Source organism: Desmodus rotundus, chromosome 6 (assembly GCF_022682495.2).
Source record: "Desmodus rotundus isolate HL8 chromosome 6, HLdesRot8A.1, whole genome shotgun sequence".
In the NCBI taxonomy this organism is placed as follows: Eukaryota; Metazoa; Chordata; class Mammalia; order Chiroptera; family Phyllostomidae; genus Desmodus; species Desmodus rotundus.
In genome coordinates, this window is record NC_071392.1 from 132,654,308 (window position 1) to 132,670,128 (window position 15,821).

Below are 15,821 nucleotides of genomic sequence, written 5' to 3' on the forward strand. Positions count from 1 at the left end.
AGGGATCTACTGTCTTTGGCTGTTTTCTTCATTTGTTAATCTAGTTACTCTGCACTCAGCAGTTAGGCTTAAGCTCCATAGGGCAGGGCAGAATCCCTCTTGGGTTGTGGCTCTTGTTTCCCTTCAAGCTGCTGCAGCTCATAGAGGAGTGGTCTGTCTGAGCAGGATGGCTGCTGCCATAGGGGTGATGACTAGTACCAGGATCCTGGTGGCAGCTCTCTCAGTTCTCTCTCCAAAACCTCTGTGTCCCCAGTCTCTCCTCAAGTGACTCTAGTCTACTCTACCCAGGACCTTTGCCAGAGCCCCGGGTAAGTTGCTACAAATGAAAATCTGTGCGTTAGCCCTTTAAATGGCTCTTTGCGTCTTAAGCCATCTGTCTCTGGCAGAGAGCAACCCTGTTGCTTCTCGGTTGTTATCTGTGTACTTTTGGGGGTTCTGGTGTTCTAGACTGGACATCCCAGCTTAGGATTTAGACCTCATTCTTCTCAGGGGGATCCAACCAGCCACTTAATTATCCCTGTGGAGCTGCCACCTGTGGGTGCCTTGTCAGCCCTCTTGAGTCTCCACCACAGTCCTTACCAAACAGTGACTATAGCTGATTTTTCTGTCTGTCTGAGGTTATAAGGCTTCTCCCTCGTTATTATTCAGTTGTTTGTTCCGGCTGATATCTCTAAAATTTAGTTGTAATTCCAGATTGGTCCTGGGAGGAGGTCAGTGTGGCTTCCATTCAATCCTTTGCCATATTGCCTCTCCCTCTGATAGTTTCTTATGTGTGGTGTGTCTTACTAGATTTTGCTCTCATTGCTTGTACTTTTGGTGTTATATCCAAAAACTTGTTGCCAAGACTAATGTCAGAGACCTGCTTCCTTATATTTCTTCTACAAGTTTTGCAGTTTCAGGACTTATGGTTAAGTCTTTAATCCATTATGAGTTAATATTTGTGAGTGGTGTAAGATAGGGTTAAATTTCATTCTCCTGCATGTAGATACCAAGTTTTCTCATTACCATTTATTAAGGAGACATCCTTTCCTCATTGAGTATTCTTGGCTCTCTTGTGAGATATTAGTTGACCATATATGCAAGGTTTTATTTCTGGGCTCTTAATTCTGCTCCATTGGTCTATGTGTCTATTTTATTCAGTACCATATTGTTCCAATTACTATAGCTTTGTAATATATTTTGAAATAAGTATACATAATGCTTCCAACTTTGTTGTTCTCAGGATTCCTTTGGTTATTTGGAATTTTTTTGTGGTTCCATACAAATTTTAGGATTGCTTTTTCTATTTCTGTGAAAAATGCCATTGGACTTTTGATGGGGATTATATTGAATTTATAGAGGTCTGCAGGTAGTATAAACATTTTAACAATGTTAATTCTTCTAATCCATGAACAGGGAATATATTGCCATTTATTTATATATTCAATTTCTTCCATCAAAGTCTTGTGTTTTCAGTATATAGATTTTTCACTTGTTTAAAATTTATTTCTAAGAATTGTATTGTTTTTGATACTTTGTGAATGGGATTGCTTTCTTTTTTTCTTTTGGGGGATATTTTATCTTTAGTGTATAGAAATGCAATGGAGTTCTGTGTGTTGATTTTATATTCTGCAATGTTACTGAATTTGTTGATTAGTTCGAAGAGTTTTTGATGGACTCTTTAGGATTGTCTTTATATAAGATCATACCTGAAAACAAAAGACAGTTTTACTTCTTCCTTTCTAATTCAAATGTCTTTTCTTTTTCTTGCCTTATTTCTCTGGCTAGGACTTCTAGTCCTATGTTGAATAGGAGTGGTGAGAGTGGGTGCCCTTGTTCTGTTTCTGATCTTAGAGGAAAATCTTTTTTTAACTAATGTTGAGTATGATGTTCCCTGTGAGCTTGTCATATATGGCCTTTATTGTGTTGACGTGTGTTTCTTCTATACCCAATTTGTTGAACATTTTTTGATAATGAAAGGATGTTATATTTCGTCAAGTGATTTATCTGCATCTATTGAAATGATCATATGATTTTTGTCTTTTATATCAATTAATGTAGTATATATCACATTGTTTGATTTGTGTATGTTGAACCAGCCTTGTATCCCAGGAAAATTCTGGTTAGTCATGGTGTATGATCCTTTAAATGTGCTGTTGAATTTGGTTTAGTAAAAATTGTTGAGAATGTTTGCATCTGTGAGCATTGTGCATACTGGTCTGTAGTTTTCTTATCTGGCAATGTCTTTATCTGGTTTGGTATCAAGGTATTGCTGGCCTCATAAAATAAATTTAGGAGTGTACCCTCCTCTTTGATTTTTTGGAAGGATTTGAGAAAGATTGATATTAATTCTTCTTTAAATATGTGATAGAATTCACTAGTGAATTCATCTGGTCTGGGGCTTTTCTTTGTTGGGAGATTTTTGATTACTGCTTCAATCTCATTATTTGTTATTGGTCTATTCACATCTTCTATTTCATCATGATTTAGTTTTAGTAGGTTTTATGTTTCTAGGAATTTGTCCACTTATTTTAGGTTGTCCAATTTGTCGCCATATAATTGTTCTTAGTAGTCTCATGATCCTTTGTATTTTTTATGTCACTAATTACAATATCTCGTCTTTTTTCTGATTTTATTTGAGTCTTCTCTCTATTTGCCTTATTCTAGCCACAGGTGTGTCAATTTCAAAGAATGAGTTCTTAGTTTATTGATCTTTTCTCTTGTTTTTCTAATGTCTAGTTCATTTGTTCCTACCATGATCTTTGATACTCCCTTCCTTCTATGAATCTTTGGTGTAGTTTAATCTTCTTTTCCTCATTCGTTGAGGTGTAAAGTTAGCTTTTTAAAATTTGAGACCTCCCTTTTCTTCTTGCTATGATATTTGTCACTATAAACTTACTTCTTAGAATTGATTTTTAGCCTCCCATAGGTTTTGGTATGTTGTTTTCCATTTTTGTTGTTTTAAGATATTTTGGGGGACTTCTGGCCATGATGGAGGCATAGGTAGACACACTGTGCCTCCTGATAGAACTGAAAGAAGGACAACAACAAGTTTAAAACCAAAAACAACCAGAACTGACAGAAAATCGAACTGTATGGCAGTCCAACAACCAAGGAGTTAAAGAAGAAACATTCATCCATACTAGTTGGAGTGGCAGAGATGGGCAGCTGAGCGGAGAGGACTCAAGGTGAGGTGGCGGCTGGCAGACTGGGGTCAGTCAAGGTGGTGGCTGGTGGAGCAAGCAGTCCTACGTTCACATGTGGATAAACTGGGAGGAACAACTAGGGAGTGAGACAGACCATCCAACCCAGGTTTCCAGGGTGAGGAAATAAAGCCTCAAAACCTTTGACTGAAAACACCTGTGGGCATTGTGGTGGCAGGAGAAACTCCCAGCACTCACAGGAGAGTGCACTGGAAAGACCCGCAGGGTCCTAGAACATACACAAAACCACCCACCCAGGAGTCAGCACCAGAAGGGCCCAATTTGCTTTAGGGTAGTGGGGGAAGTGACTGAAAGCCGGCAGAGAGCTGAGTAAGTGGCACTGTTCCCTCCCGGACCCCATCCCTTCTGACAGCATCACAACACAGTGGCTTGGGTTGACCCTCAGTGGTGAATACCTAAGGCTCCTCCCCCTACTACATAACAAGCACACTGATACAAAAAAATTGGCTCCAGTGAAAGATCAAAACTCCAGAAAAAATACAACTAAGCAACAAAGAGATATCCAGCCTGTCAGATGCAGAGTTCAAAACACTGGTAATATGGATGCTCACAGAAAGGTTGAGTATGGTCGCAAAATAGAGGAAAAAGTGAAGGCTATGCAAAGTGAAATAAATATGTACAAGGAACCAACAGTGACGGGAAGGAAACCCCAGGACTCAAATAATACTTCTAAACTGTTTGGACCAGAAGGAAAAAATAAACATTCAATTAGAACAGAAGGAAGAAACAAGAATTCAAAAAATGAGGAGAGGCTTAGGAACCTCCAGGACAACTTTAAGCATTTCAACATTTGAATTATAGGGGTGCCAGGAGAACAAGAAGAACAGCAAGAAATTAAAAACTTACTTGAAAACATAATGAAGGAGAACTTCCCCAATCTGGAAAAGGAAATAGATTTCCAGGAATTCCAGGAAGCTCAGAGAGTCCCAAAGAAGTTGGACCCAAGGAGCAGCACACCCAGGCACATACATCATTATTACATTACCCAAGATTAAAGAGAAGAAGAGAATACGAAAAGCAGCAAGAGAAAAGAAGAGACTTATCTACAAAGGAGTACCCATTAAACTATCAGCTGATTTCTCCAAAGAAACCTTACAGGGAAGAAGGGGCTGGAAAGAAGTATTTGAAGTCATGAAAAGCAAGGACCTACATCCAAGATTACTCTATCCAGCAAAGCTATCATTTGGAATGGAAGGGCAGATAATGCTTCCCAGATAAGGTCAAGTTAAAGGAGTTCATCATCATCAAGCCCTTATTATATGAAATGTTAAAGGGACTTATCCAAAAACAGAAGATCACAAGTATGAACAGTAAAATGACAACAAACTCACAGTTATTAGCAACCAACCCCCGCCCCCCCCCCCCCCCTGCAAAAATCAAAAGCAAACTAAGCAAACAACCAGAACAGGAACAGAAAACAGAATCACAGAAATGGAAATCACATGGAAGGTTATCAGTGGGAAGGGGGGTAATGGGAGAAAAGGTACAGAGAATAAGTAGCATAAATCGTAGGTGGAAAATAGACAGGGGGAGGTTAAGAATAGTATAGCATATGGAGAAACCAAAGAACTTAAAAGTATGACCCATGAACATTAACTAAGGTGGGGGAATGCAGGTGGGAGGGGGTGTGCAGGGTGGAGGGGAATAAAGCGGGGAAAATGGGACAACTGTAATAACAATCAATAAAATATATTAAAAAATAAAACGAAAGATATTTTTTGATTTCCATTTTGATTCTTATTTGACTTCTTAGATTTTTAGGAGTATTTTAAAATTTCCACATATTTGTAAATTTTCCAGTTTTCCTAATGTTGTTCATTTTTAGTTTTATAACATGTGGTTAGAAAAGATACTTGGCACTATTTCATCTTATATTTGTTAAGATTTGTTTTCACCTAATGTGTAATCTTTCCTGGAGAATATTTCATGTGTGCTTGAGGAGAATGTCTATTCTGCTTCTATTGGATGAAATGTTTTGTGTATTTTTGTTAGGCTCATTTGATCTAAAGTATCGATCAATTCCAACATTTTCTAGTTGATTTTCTGTCAACATTTGATGTTCTATCCAACATTGAAAGTTACGGTATTGAAGTCCCCTACTTTTATTGTATTGCTGTCTATTTTTCTTTTAATATCTTTTAGTATTTATTTAATATACTTAGGTGGTTTGACATTGTAAATATATGTGTTTATATTTATATATATTTACGATTGTTATATCTTCTATATAAATTGACCTTTTTATCATTATATAATGACCTTCTTTGTCTCTTGTTACCATTTTTGTCTTAAAGCCTCTTTTGTCTGATACAAGTATAGGTATCCCTGCTTTCTTTTTGGCATGGAATATTGTCTTTTTCTATCTTCATTTTTAGCATTAAAGCTGAAGTGAGTCTCTTGGAGGTAGCATATAGTTGGCTTTTGCTTTCTTAGTCATCCAGCCACTCTGTGTCTTTTGATTAGAGAATATAATCCATTTACATTAAGACTAATTAGCAATAGGTAGGGCTATTAATGCCATCTTATTGTTTTCTATTTTGTCTTACCCCTATTCCTTTTATTTTATCTTGCTGCCTCCTTTTGTTAATTGACTTTTTTGTAGCAGTATGCTCAGATTCTTTTTTATGTTTTGTGGATCTACTGCAGGTTTTACTTTGTGGTTACAATGAGGCTTACATAAAACATCGTATACATGTAACTGTATTTTATGCTGATAACAACTTAACTTTGATTATATATAAAAATTTTACCCTTCTATATTCTCAATGTTACTTTTTACCTTTTTAAATATTGTATATTAATAAATTACATCTATGGTTATTTTTAATACTTTGATACTTTAACTTTTATATTAGAGTTGTGATTAATATTTTACCATATTACAGTATTAGAATATTCTGAATTTGACTATATACTTACTTTTTTCGGTGTGTCATATATTTTTATATGTTTTCATGTTACTAATTAGTGTGCCTTCATTTCAGTTTAAAGAACTCCTTTAAGTATTTCTTTTAAGGTAGGCCTAGTGTTGATGAACTCCCTCAGCTTTTGTTTGTCTGGAAAAGTCTTTATCTACCCTTATTTTTGAAAGGATAGCTTTGCCTGGTAAAGTGTTCTTGATTGGCAGAGTTTTTCCCCCCAGCAGTTTGAATATATCATTCCACACTGTCCTGGCCTGTAAGGTTTCTGTTAAGAAATCCACTGATAACCTTATGGAGGTTCCCTTATAACAAGTTACAGGGTTTTTTGTGGGGTTTGTTTTTGGGGTTTTTTTGGTCTCTTGCTACTTTTAAGATTCTCTATTTGTGTTAGATTTTTGACAATTTTATTACAATGCGTCTTGGAGAGGATTTTTTCAGTTGACTTTGGTGACTTTTGAGTTTCATGAACTTGTATATACAAATCTCTTCCCAGATTTGGGATGTTCTCAGCCATTACTTGATGCAGATGTGCCAGATGACGCAGATCCCAGCCCGCAGAATCTGCCTTTGTGGCCGCAACATACCAATACACGTGGACTACAGAAATCCTGTGGAGGAAAAGGGACAGCGTGGCCACTCTCTCAAGAGGAGAGCGCCCTGACCCTTGTCTTGACAGGCTTTTATTGTTTTTCTAGGCCCCTTACATCAAAGATGGTCCTCCTTTACTATGCAAAGGTTTGTTTTGGGTGGTTATCTTTTGCAGACAAAGGAGAGGATGTCGCTGAATACATCAAAGAAGGATATTTGCAATGTAAAAGGAGAAATGGTCCAAACAGCTATGTTCCATACCTGGAAGGTCTAGCTCAGATTTTGGGAAGATAAAGATACTCAGTAAACATATGCTGCCTCAGGGTGAGGGAGTTTTAGCAAGAGCAAGTCTCATAGCAGTCAAGGTACAATGCAGGCCTGATTTCCCACTGGAGAACCTATCCATGGACGTGGGTCCTGCCCTCCAACCTCGCTCCCCACGGGTTTTCCGAGTGGGGGCTGAGCCATGTTTCCCACGCTTGGAACAGTTCCCCACAATTACTACTTCTCAGCCGTGACCTCCTTTCTCTTTCTCCTTCTGGAAATCCTATGATTTGCAAATTGATCTTTCTGATGATATTTCATAGATCATATAGACTTTCTCCTCTCTTTTTCAATCTTTGTTTTCCTCTGACTGGATAATTTCAATGATCCTGTCTTTTTTTTTTTTTTTTTTTTTTTTAGATTTTATTTATTTTATTTTTAGAGAGAGGGGAAGGGAAGGAGAGAGGGTGAGAAACATCAATGTATGGTTGCCTCTTGCATGCCCCCTACTGGGGACCTGACCCCGCAGCGCAGGCATATGCCCTGACTGGAAATTGAACCTGTGACCCTTTGCTTCCCAGGCCTGTACTCAATCCACTAAGCTATACCTGCCAGGGCAGATCCTGTCTTTGAGCTCACTAATTCTTTCTTCTGCTTGATCAAGTCTTGTGTTGATCCTCTCTATTATATTTTTTTGTTTCTTTGTTTCATCCATTGTATTCTTCAGTTCCAGAATTTCTGTTTATTTTTTATAATTTCCGTCTCTTAAATTTCTCGATTTGTGTATTGTTTTCCTGATTTTCTTGAATTGTCTTTCTGTGTTTTCATGTAGATCATTGAGTTTCTTTAAAACAGCTATTTTGAATTAATTCTTTATCTGGTAAATCAGAGATCTTCTTGTCTTTGAGTTTGTTTACTGTAAAATAATTATGATCCTCTGGTGGTATCATATTTCCTTGATTTTTTCATGTTTCTTGGAGTTTTGTGCTGACTTCACACTTGAAGTATCAGTCACCTCCTTCAGTATTTACTATCCTCATAAGTGAAATACCTCCAGTAGACCTGGTAGGGATTTTGTGGTGTTCTGAGATATCTTGTGAATACATCTGCTCCTCGCTTCTTGGTTTCTCTTGTGGCAGAATTCTTAAGCTTGTATACATTCTCTGGATCTTGCAAAGCAGCAGGCTGAGTGCTGACAGCCTCTCTTTTTCCAAAGGTGGCACTACAGCTTAAGTTTGTAGTCTTCCTCTGTCCCACAGATTCAACTGATTTTCTGCATGTGCTCACTAACCATCTGCCAAAGCCTGCACATGCTGCTGTTGGGAACATGCAAGGGAGCTAGCCATTGGGCAGGGTCATATATTCATGAGACAGACAGAGAGCTGGGAGTACTCGTAGGCCAGTTCAGGAGATTCATGAATGAGGCATTTCCAGCAGGTTGTGGGTGGACTTCTTGATGGAATTTGCAACACTTTTACGATCTGTGTTTCTTTAATGTCCCCCAAGAGTTGTATCTGCTGCTTTCACAGACTCTTTTCACCCACCCACCCCAGTTTTGGAGCCCCCAGATTTAGTACACTGAAAGGAGTTAAAGAGAAATGGAAGTATTCCACACCATCGGGGAAGCTGGTACTCATTCGCATGCTATCCCTTACCCCCTCAGGATAAATCACAGGAGAAGGAAGATATGTCTTGGCACTAATCAGTGCCTCTTTGGCAGATGGGTGACATGGATAAAGCCAAACTGTTCCTCTTACCCACTCTAATGTGTCCAAACTCATCCTATGTTTGCTTCAACCAAGTCTTGGAACTTCTCTGGAAACTTGTGCTTTCACAGAGGCTCTCCTCTGTGAGTGATTATTTAAGTTAATATTCTCCACTGGCTAACTGACAAGAGGTGCTAGAGCCAGTTCACAGGCCACTGCAGGGTCCACAGGCAGGTTTGGTGTCTGTCTGCCTATTTCCTGTTGCACAGTAGGCAAGAGTCCTCCCAGGCCCTGTTGCATATGGTGCTGGATTTTACTGCTCCTTCAAAAGCACTTTTGTCCATGGATAGATGCCAAATAGTTGCTGTTGAGTGGGAGGACAAAAATGATGGACATCTTTACTCTGCCACCATGCTGATGTTACTCTGGAGAAGGCCTTTTACTCTTTGGTTTCAAGGTGCTAGTTTCAATCTGAATCATTGGGTTAGTGCTTGTGAAGAGCAGCTGCACTGGGTTCTTCCCTCATATTCTCTCTTTCTCTAGTCATATGTTACACATTTTTATTGTCTGTAAACATCAGAAGAAAGTTGCTGGCCGAAAATTGCAATCCCAACCCTGAAAGGATCCTTTGATGTCTCTAAAGAGCCAGTCTTCAAGAGGTTGTGCTGCCTTAGACATCAGGAGCTTTGTGTTCTCTGAAGATGAAACCACAGACTCAGTCTTAAATGGAAGGGCAGAAGCAGGACCCCTTGAGGGAGACGGAGAGGGATTTTTATACTATCAAGGGGAAATCAAGTTTAGGATTTGGGAGCAGATCTTAAATCTGTATGAAGCTGTATCCAGTGAGTTAAAGCCTTTTTGGGTTCAAGATCAGTGCTGTCACTGCCCTCCTACCTGTCTCTCTGTGTCATTCTCCCAACCACCTGGACTTTCTCAGGCTGGATCTTTAGGCAGTGGTATCTGGAACTAGCTCTCTTTGGCTTACAAGAGCAATTGTTAAGTCTTTAGTAATTTTGTAAGCTGGTTGTTAAACACAGTTATTATTAAAAATTAAATTATGTAAACTTACAATATGATAAATTACATTAAAAACAAAGTTAATAAATGCTCAACACTCATAACTTCCTAATTATTTTACTATTATCTATACTCTTGAGGTTATTTATCTCTGTGGTCTCTGTAGAGTAGGAATGCTATATAATGGTGGGTACTGAGCATCCATTTCCAGTTCCCTGTTCGGTGACATTACATTGGTAGCTTAAGATTGGCCATAAGGGGAGTATTTACATCATGGAAGTTGGCCATTGATGCAAATGAGGGCTTTTCCCCCAAAATGCCAATTAGGCATTTACTGGTTTACCATGCTTTTAGGTGACTCCAGTTGACCAGAGATAATAGAATAAAGTACAACAAGTCTGTCTCTTACCAGACCAGCCTGCAGTAGTTGCAGGCCATGCATATACAATGTTTATGAGAGTTATGCCTGTGCCATGTGAGAAGCTCTTCATGAAAGGTTTTTAACTGTGAGGACATTCTTTGGCTTGATAGCTCCTTTGGAGGAATTTTGAGTCATCACTTTGCTGCAAGTTGCTTTTCATAACTTTGTCCTGACTTACCTTGACATCTGTTGTTTACTCCAAACTGAGATTTCAGGGAAGGGAAGTTAGAGGCCAAGTGTGACTCCTAGAGACAGATAGGCAGAGCATGCGCTTTGACCTCATCTATGGCATGGGCAGCAGTAGTAAGTAGGCACTACTCACTACTGCTGACCTGTGTATAGGCAGAACGTGCCAGCTCAGCCATGGCCTTGGCATCCAGAAGAGGGGAATCAAAGTCAGTGGTCACATTGAGGGCCACCTCATGGTGGAGTATTGCCACTCAAAAGGGATGAGTGACCTTTTACACGGAAGCATGAATGATACAGTGCACATGTATCTACAAATGGACCTGCTTGTGAAGACAAAGCCACTGCACATATGATTTTCTAGTAATCTGAGCCTCGTGTACCATCGTGTAGATCATCATAGGAAAAACAACAGCAACAATATATACGATTCAGTATATGATAATTAATGACACCTTTGTGATGTCTTCACCTGTACCTGGAGGATAGATGGCAGCCAGCAACCAGTGCTTTTTCATTGTACAAGTAAAAAAAGTCCATTAAATCAATTTATTTTTCCAGAAAACATACACACAAAAAGATGCATTTGAACACTTCCACAAATTCATAATTCAAAAGAGTGTTTCTCAAATCAGAATGGTTATCTGAAAGAACCCAAAGGAAAAAGCAGGCACTTCCACAATATGCCCTTGCTGTGTGGCAGTCCATAATTGTGAACTTTTGTGAATTGTCACAACCCAGGATGAATGATGGGAATATAACAGGTTATAGAATTGGAGAATGTTAAATCTTTGTTCCTAATGGCAAAACATGTTTTTCTCATTTTCCTCAGAATGTGTGATCCATGCCATTTGAAATCAAATTCCAAACACAATGAGCCATTAGTGTAATAGGTTGTTACTAACAGCAGTCTTATAAATAATACATTCTTATCTCGTGCCTGCAGCTCGCTGTAAAGCCAGCAAAAGGTATTTCAGGCCATGGAAGTTTCTTTGCACCAGCATGGCTGTAGATTAGAAGGACATCTCCATGTGCACTAAGATGGGTGCCAATTTTCCCTGCCGAGATTGAAGCTGGCCATCTCTTTCTGCACATATGGTAGATGGATTGGTTAATCAGCGTCTGCTGAGTTTTGAGCCTAAAATTACAGAGAAGCTAGACAACTGCAGCTACACAGCCTTTGTTCACGAGTGCAAACAAGACAAACAATCACTTGTTATTTGGGGAAAAAAATTAAAATGTTTATTTTGGACTTTTATTAAAGTGTCAATGGCTTTATAAAACAGCTGGGTAAATTCAGGCTTATAGCTGACTAGTATCATTGGGGGGCACTGTAAAGAAAAGAATATGCATGGAATATTAAGTTTTAAATATTCCTCTTGTATTTTAGCATTAAGGAGAAAATAAAGGGAGTTTCACATGTATTTTTCAAATACATTTTTGAGAACAAATGGTTTTAAACTAGTAGACACATTTGAGAACAAATAGTTTAATACCTAATTTTTCTGTACCATTTAAAAAGCTGCACATTATTATACCTTAATTTTCTTCTTTAGTAGGTTAAAGTAACAATTTTCAACCTTTTCATCTCATGGAACACATAAACTAATTATTAAAATTTTGTGGTACACCAAAAATATATTTTTTGCCAATCTGACAAAAATAGGTGTAATTTTGATTGATTTACAAAAATATGTAATAGTAAATACTCACTCTTTTTGCTCCAAAGTGACTTCTTAGAAAATCAGGTGCCAATACTTGTATACAAGGATTTCTGATACCAAGAATTAAGCAATCAGATGCAAACTTATGTGACATGACCAATAAGATGCAACTCTGTTACATGACCTATGTATTTATGGGTAAAGGCAGGGCATTCACACCAGACTGATATTGTTGTGTTGGCTGTTGTCATTTTTTTCTTTGACATTCTAAGGAAAAGAGATCATTGCCCCTGACTAAATACAAGAGTTCAGGTATTGCATGTTTTAAAAATTCTTGCAGCACACTGGTTGAAAATCACTGGGTTAAAGTATTAACCATTTTCCCCAACTGGACATTTATGGGACTAGAGAATGCCTATGATTGTTGAGTTCTACTTTTTGAGCAGAATGATTGTCTCAAAAAAATAGTCTCAACACTTGAGGGACTAATGCTGGTTTCTAACAAGAGCTGGCAGAGTCAAATCAGTCAGTCAGAATTTGCTTAAAATCCATGTAATAACAGAAATTATGTATGTGAGGCTTATTTATTTTTCCAAATTTTACTGATATAATTGACTTACAACATTATATAAGTTGTACAATAAAATGATTTGATGTACATATATATTGCAAAACAATTACCACAATAAGATTAGTTAACTAACGAACTAATACATTTTCTCTCTTTAAAAATTTTAAATGCTTATCTTGCAGAGAAGAATGAAATGCAGAATTATTGAAGAGATATAATAAAGAATTTCAGTCACAGTCATCTCTTAATGTGGAATATGATAGTATTAAATTTTGTTAATTTACATTTTAGTACCAATAAAGATGCAGATTAGGTAGATACTCATTAAAAGATAACTTGTTTCCTCTAATCACAGCACTTCTGACACCAAATTTGTAGGGTTTTTTCCACAGCAGCCCTCTAGAATGTCCTGCAATTCTATGCTGACACTACCTGGAGTTAGCACAAACCCCACACATTTCGGGCTCATGCCCACAAGACTGCTCCCACTTCAGAAGCTAGTTGCAAGTCCCAGATTGTCACCTGTACTTCTGACTAACTGGCTATAAATCAGGGTTCCCACAACACCCTCCTTGGGTTCAGTAATTTACTTGAACAGCTCATAGAACTCAGGGAAATACTTTACTTACTCTTACTTGTTTATTATAAAAGATACAACTCAGGAACAGTCAAATGGAAAAGATACATAGAGTAAGGTGTAGAGGAAGAAGGGGTGTGGAACTTTCATGCCCATCTTGGGTGAACTACCTCCCAATACCTTAGTGTGTTCACCAAACCAAAAACTCCTTAATCCAGTTGTTTAGGGTTTTTTATGGTGGCTCTATTAATGATTGATTGTATTATTGGCCATTGGTGATTGAACTTGATCTCTGGCCCCTCTCCCCTCCTGTGAGGTCATGGGGTGGGACTGAAAGTTCCAACCCTCAAACCACATGTTTGGTTCCTCTGACAACTAGCCCCCATTTTCAGAGTCACCTTATTAGCATAAACTTAGGTATCCTTGCAAGGTGCTATTATGAAAAAACAAAAGATGATCCTTTCAGGAAATTGCAAGTGTTTTTGGAGCTTGCTCTCGGACCAGGAATGAAGATCAAATATATATTTCTTATTTTATCACTGTATTACACTCATATTCTTACCTCATCAAAGGCCAACAATCACAGGGACTATTGCAAGAGGTATAAACCAGGTATCTGTTATGATGCTGGGAGGTGATGGATGCATTTGCAGATTAGACCCATGAATTGAGTTTACTCAAACATTTTCACCAAACCTCTGTCCTTATATCTCCTCTCCATGAGACCATCTAATCAAATAAATGAATTAAGATAATTGAAGAATGAGCAACCTTGAACTTTCTCTGACTCGGGGGTCAATCAGATGGACACTGGAACAGTGGCTGGTCTTACTGTGAACTGTGCATGATAGAGGGCAGGAGAGTGGACAGAAGGCTAGGTTTGCAGTGGGATAATAAAAAGAACATGGGGCAGACAGGAACATTGTCTGGGTAAAGAATGCACATGTTAAATTCCAAATAGTTTTCCCGCAAGGGCTCTCTGGCAGCTTCCCTATGTTACATATCCATTTCTAGGATTGTACACAGTGGTCATTTATCAAACATTGCTTTGAGATGTTGTGTGTGCCATGCGTTGTGCTAGACACTAGAGCTACTAAAGGAAAATACTGCTCCTTCCCTTAAACATTTCAAAATGCCTGCCAAACTACCAGCCACCCACGTGCTATGGGCTCATGGAAGTTTCATGATGAGAATTCATTTGAGGTCTGATAGCATGATGAGATATTTTGGATGTTTCAGGTGGAAGGTGTAGCTGTTGGGTTCATGAGTGTGTGCTCAAGAGTGAACATGCAGCTCCTACATGAGTGCTTTGACTTGGTGCTCTTCCATGGACTCTGCGTCCCACATCCCGATGATGTTCTGGAACTACCACAAGAGCTAAGTGTACAAGGAAGTCAAGGTACGGGGGCTATCATGGGAACATACCAGGAATTAAATCCATGCCTTATCTACAACTGTGCTTCTTACTAAGTGATGGGACTAATTTTATATCTCCTTCTCAAATTCTCTTTAAGGTGTAGTTTTCATGCTTAATCGAATCTTTGTGCACGTATCTATGAACTCAGATAGCCTAAATTTTAAATTTTAGTTTAGTTAGACATAGTGGCCTTTTAGCTTAAGGCTTTCTAAAATCAGAATATCTGCCTTTGGAATGTTTATGATATAATTGGTGGTCTTTCAGACTTTTTACACAGAAACACACGACACATGAAAGTGCAATTATAAGTAAATTTTTCAAGTCGATCACCCAAGAAGTTCTATAGGCCTTTTTAATCCTACCACTTAGTGCTTCTGTGTTGGTGTCTTTAACAAATGATTATGCAGTGCTGGTTTATTGCAAGTAGTCATTTTAACTTGCTTAGCTTATTTCTAGCCATATAATATAATTGATTTTTAAAACATTATAAAAATTGATTTTTAAAACATTGTGTGTATCAGGGTTTTCGCCAACTGAAATTAGATAATCTCAAACTTTGGTATTTTACAATAATTTAATGAGGTCTTACTGCGTCCCTGGGTATCTTTGCTATTAAATGTTTGGTTGTTAAATCAGACAGATGCAGGCAAGGTATGTGAGTTTATTTATCTAAACCTGTTTTTTGGTTTTTTTTTTTCATTTTTAGAATAGAAACAATAGTAATACCTTACACATAGGGAGTTGTGAAGTTTCACTGAGGTTACCTATTCAAGGGCTTTACTCTAGTGCTCAGTAAGTATAGGTCTTCATTGTTAGCAATTGTTACTTCTTTGTGATTGGCCTTTCACTTACTTGAGTCTTCTCAGGTTAAAATAAGGGCATTTTGAATTGTTCTGCTTTCTCGTGTCTGCAAGATTATATAACAAGATTGTTCAAAATAGAAAAATGAGCACATTGAGTGGTGGCAAATTTCTTGTTAATCTGAACAATGGCAAGAGTCAGTATCGCCTCGACAGGAAACCAAGTGTATGAATGTACAAGCTCATCTGAATGTTCACCTATGACACAGAACTTGCAGAGCCATAGATGAAGACGTGTTTTCTTTTTGCACTAATGACTATATGAGGTCTGTCCAGAAGGTATCCAGCCATGTAACATGAAAAATAGAGACATTTATTGAAGAAGATACAAGAAACATTGTACATAGGACAATGACACCTCAGTCCCCTTCAAAATATGCACCTTGGGACCTCCCGATTGCCATCAGCTGCCCCATCATATTTTCC

The 15,821-nt window shown here is 38.2% G+C and overlaps 1 protein-coding gene across 8 annotated transcripts in view; it reads left to right on the forward strand.

The window, feature by feature from the left end:
• Positions 1–15,821, forward strand: part of CFAP61 (cilia and flagella associated protein 61) — a 354,209-nt gene that overhangs the window by 65,125 nt on the left and 273,263 nt on the right. For all 8 annotated transcript variants that reach the window (XM_045194437.2, XM_045194441.3, XM_053927357.2 and 5 more), the window contains one exon: positions 14,358–14,517. In XM_045194437.2, the coding sequence (XP_045050372.2) occupies positions 14,358–14,517 (160 nt within the window). The remainder of the gene's footprint in view (positions 1–14,357; positions 14,518–15,821) is intronic.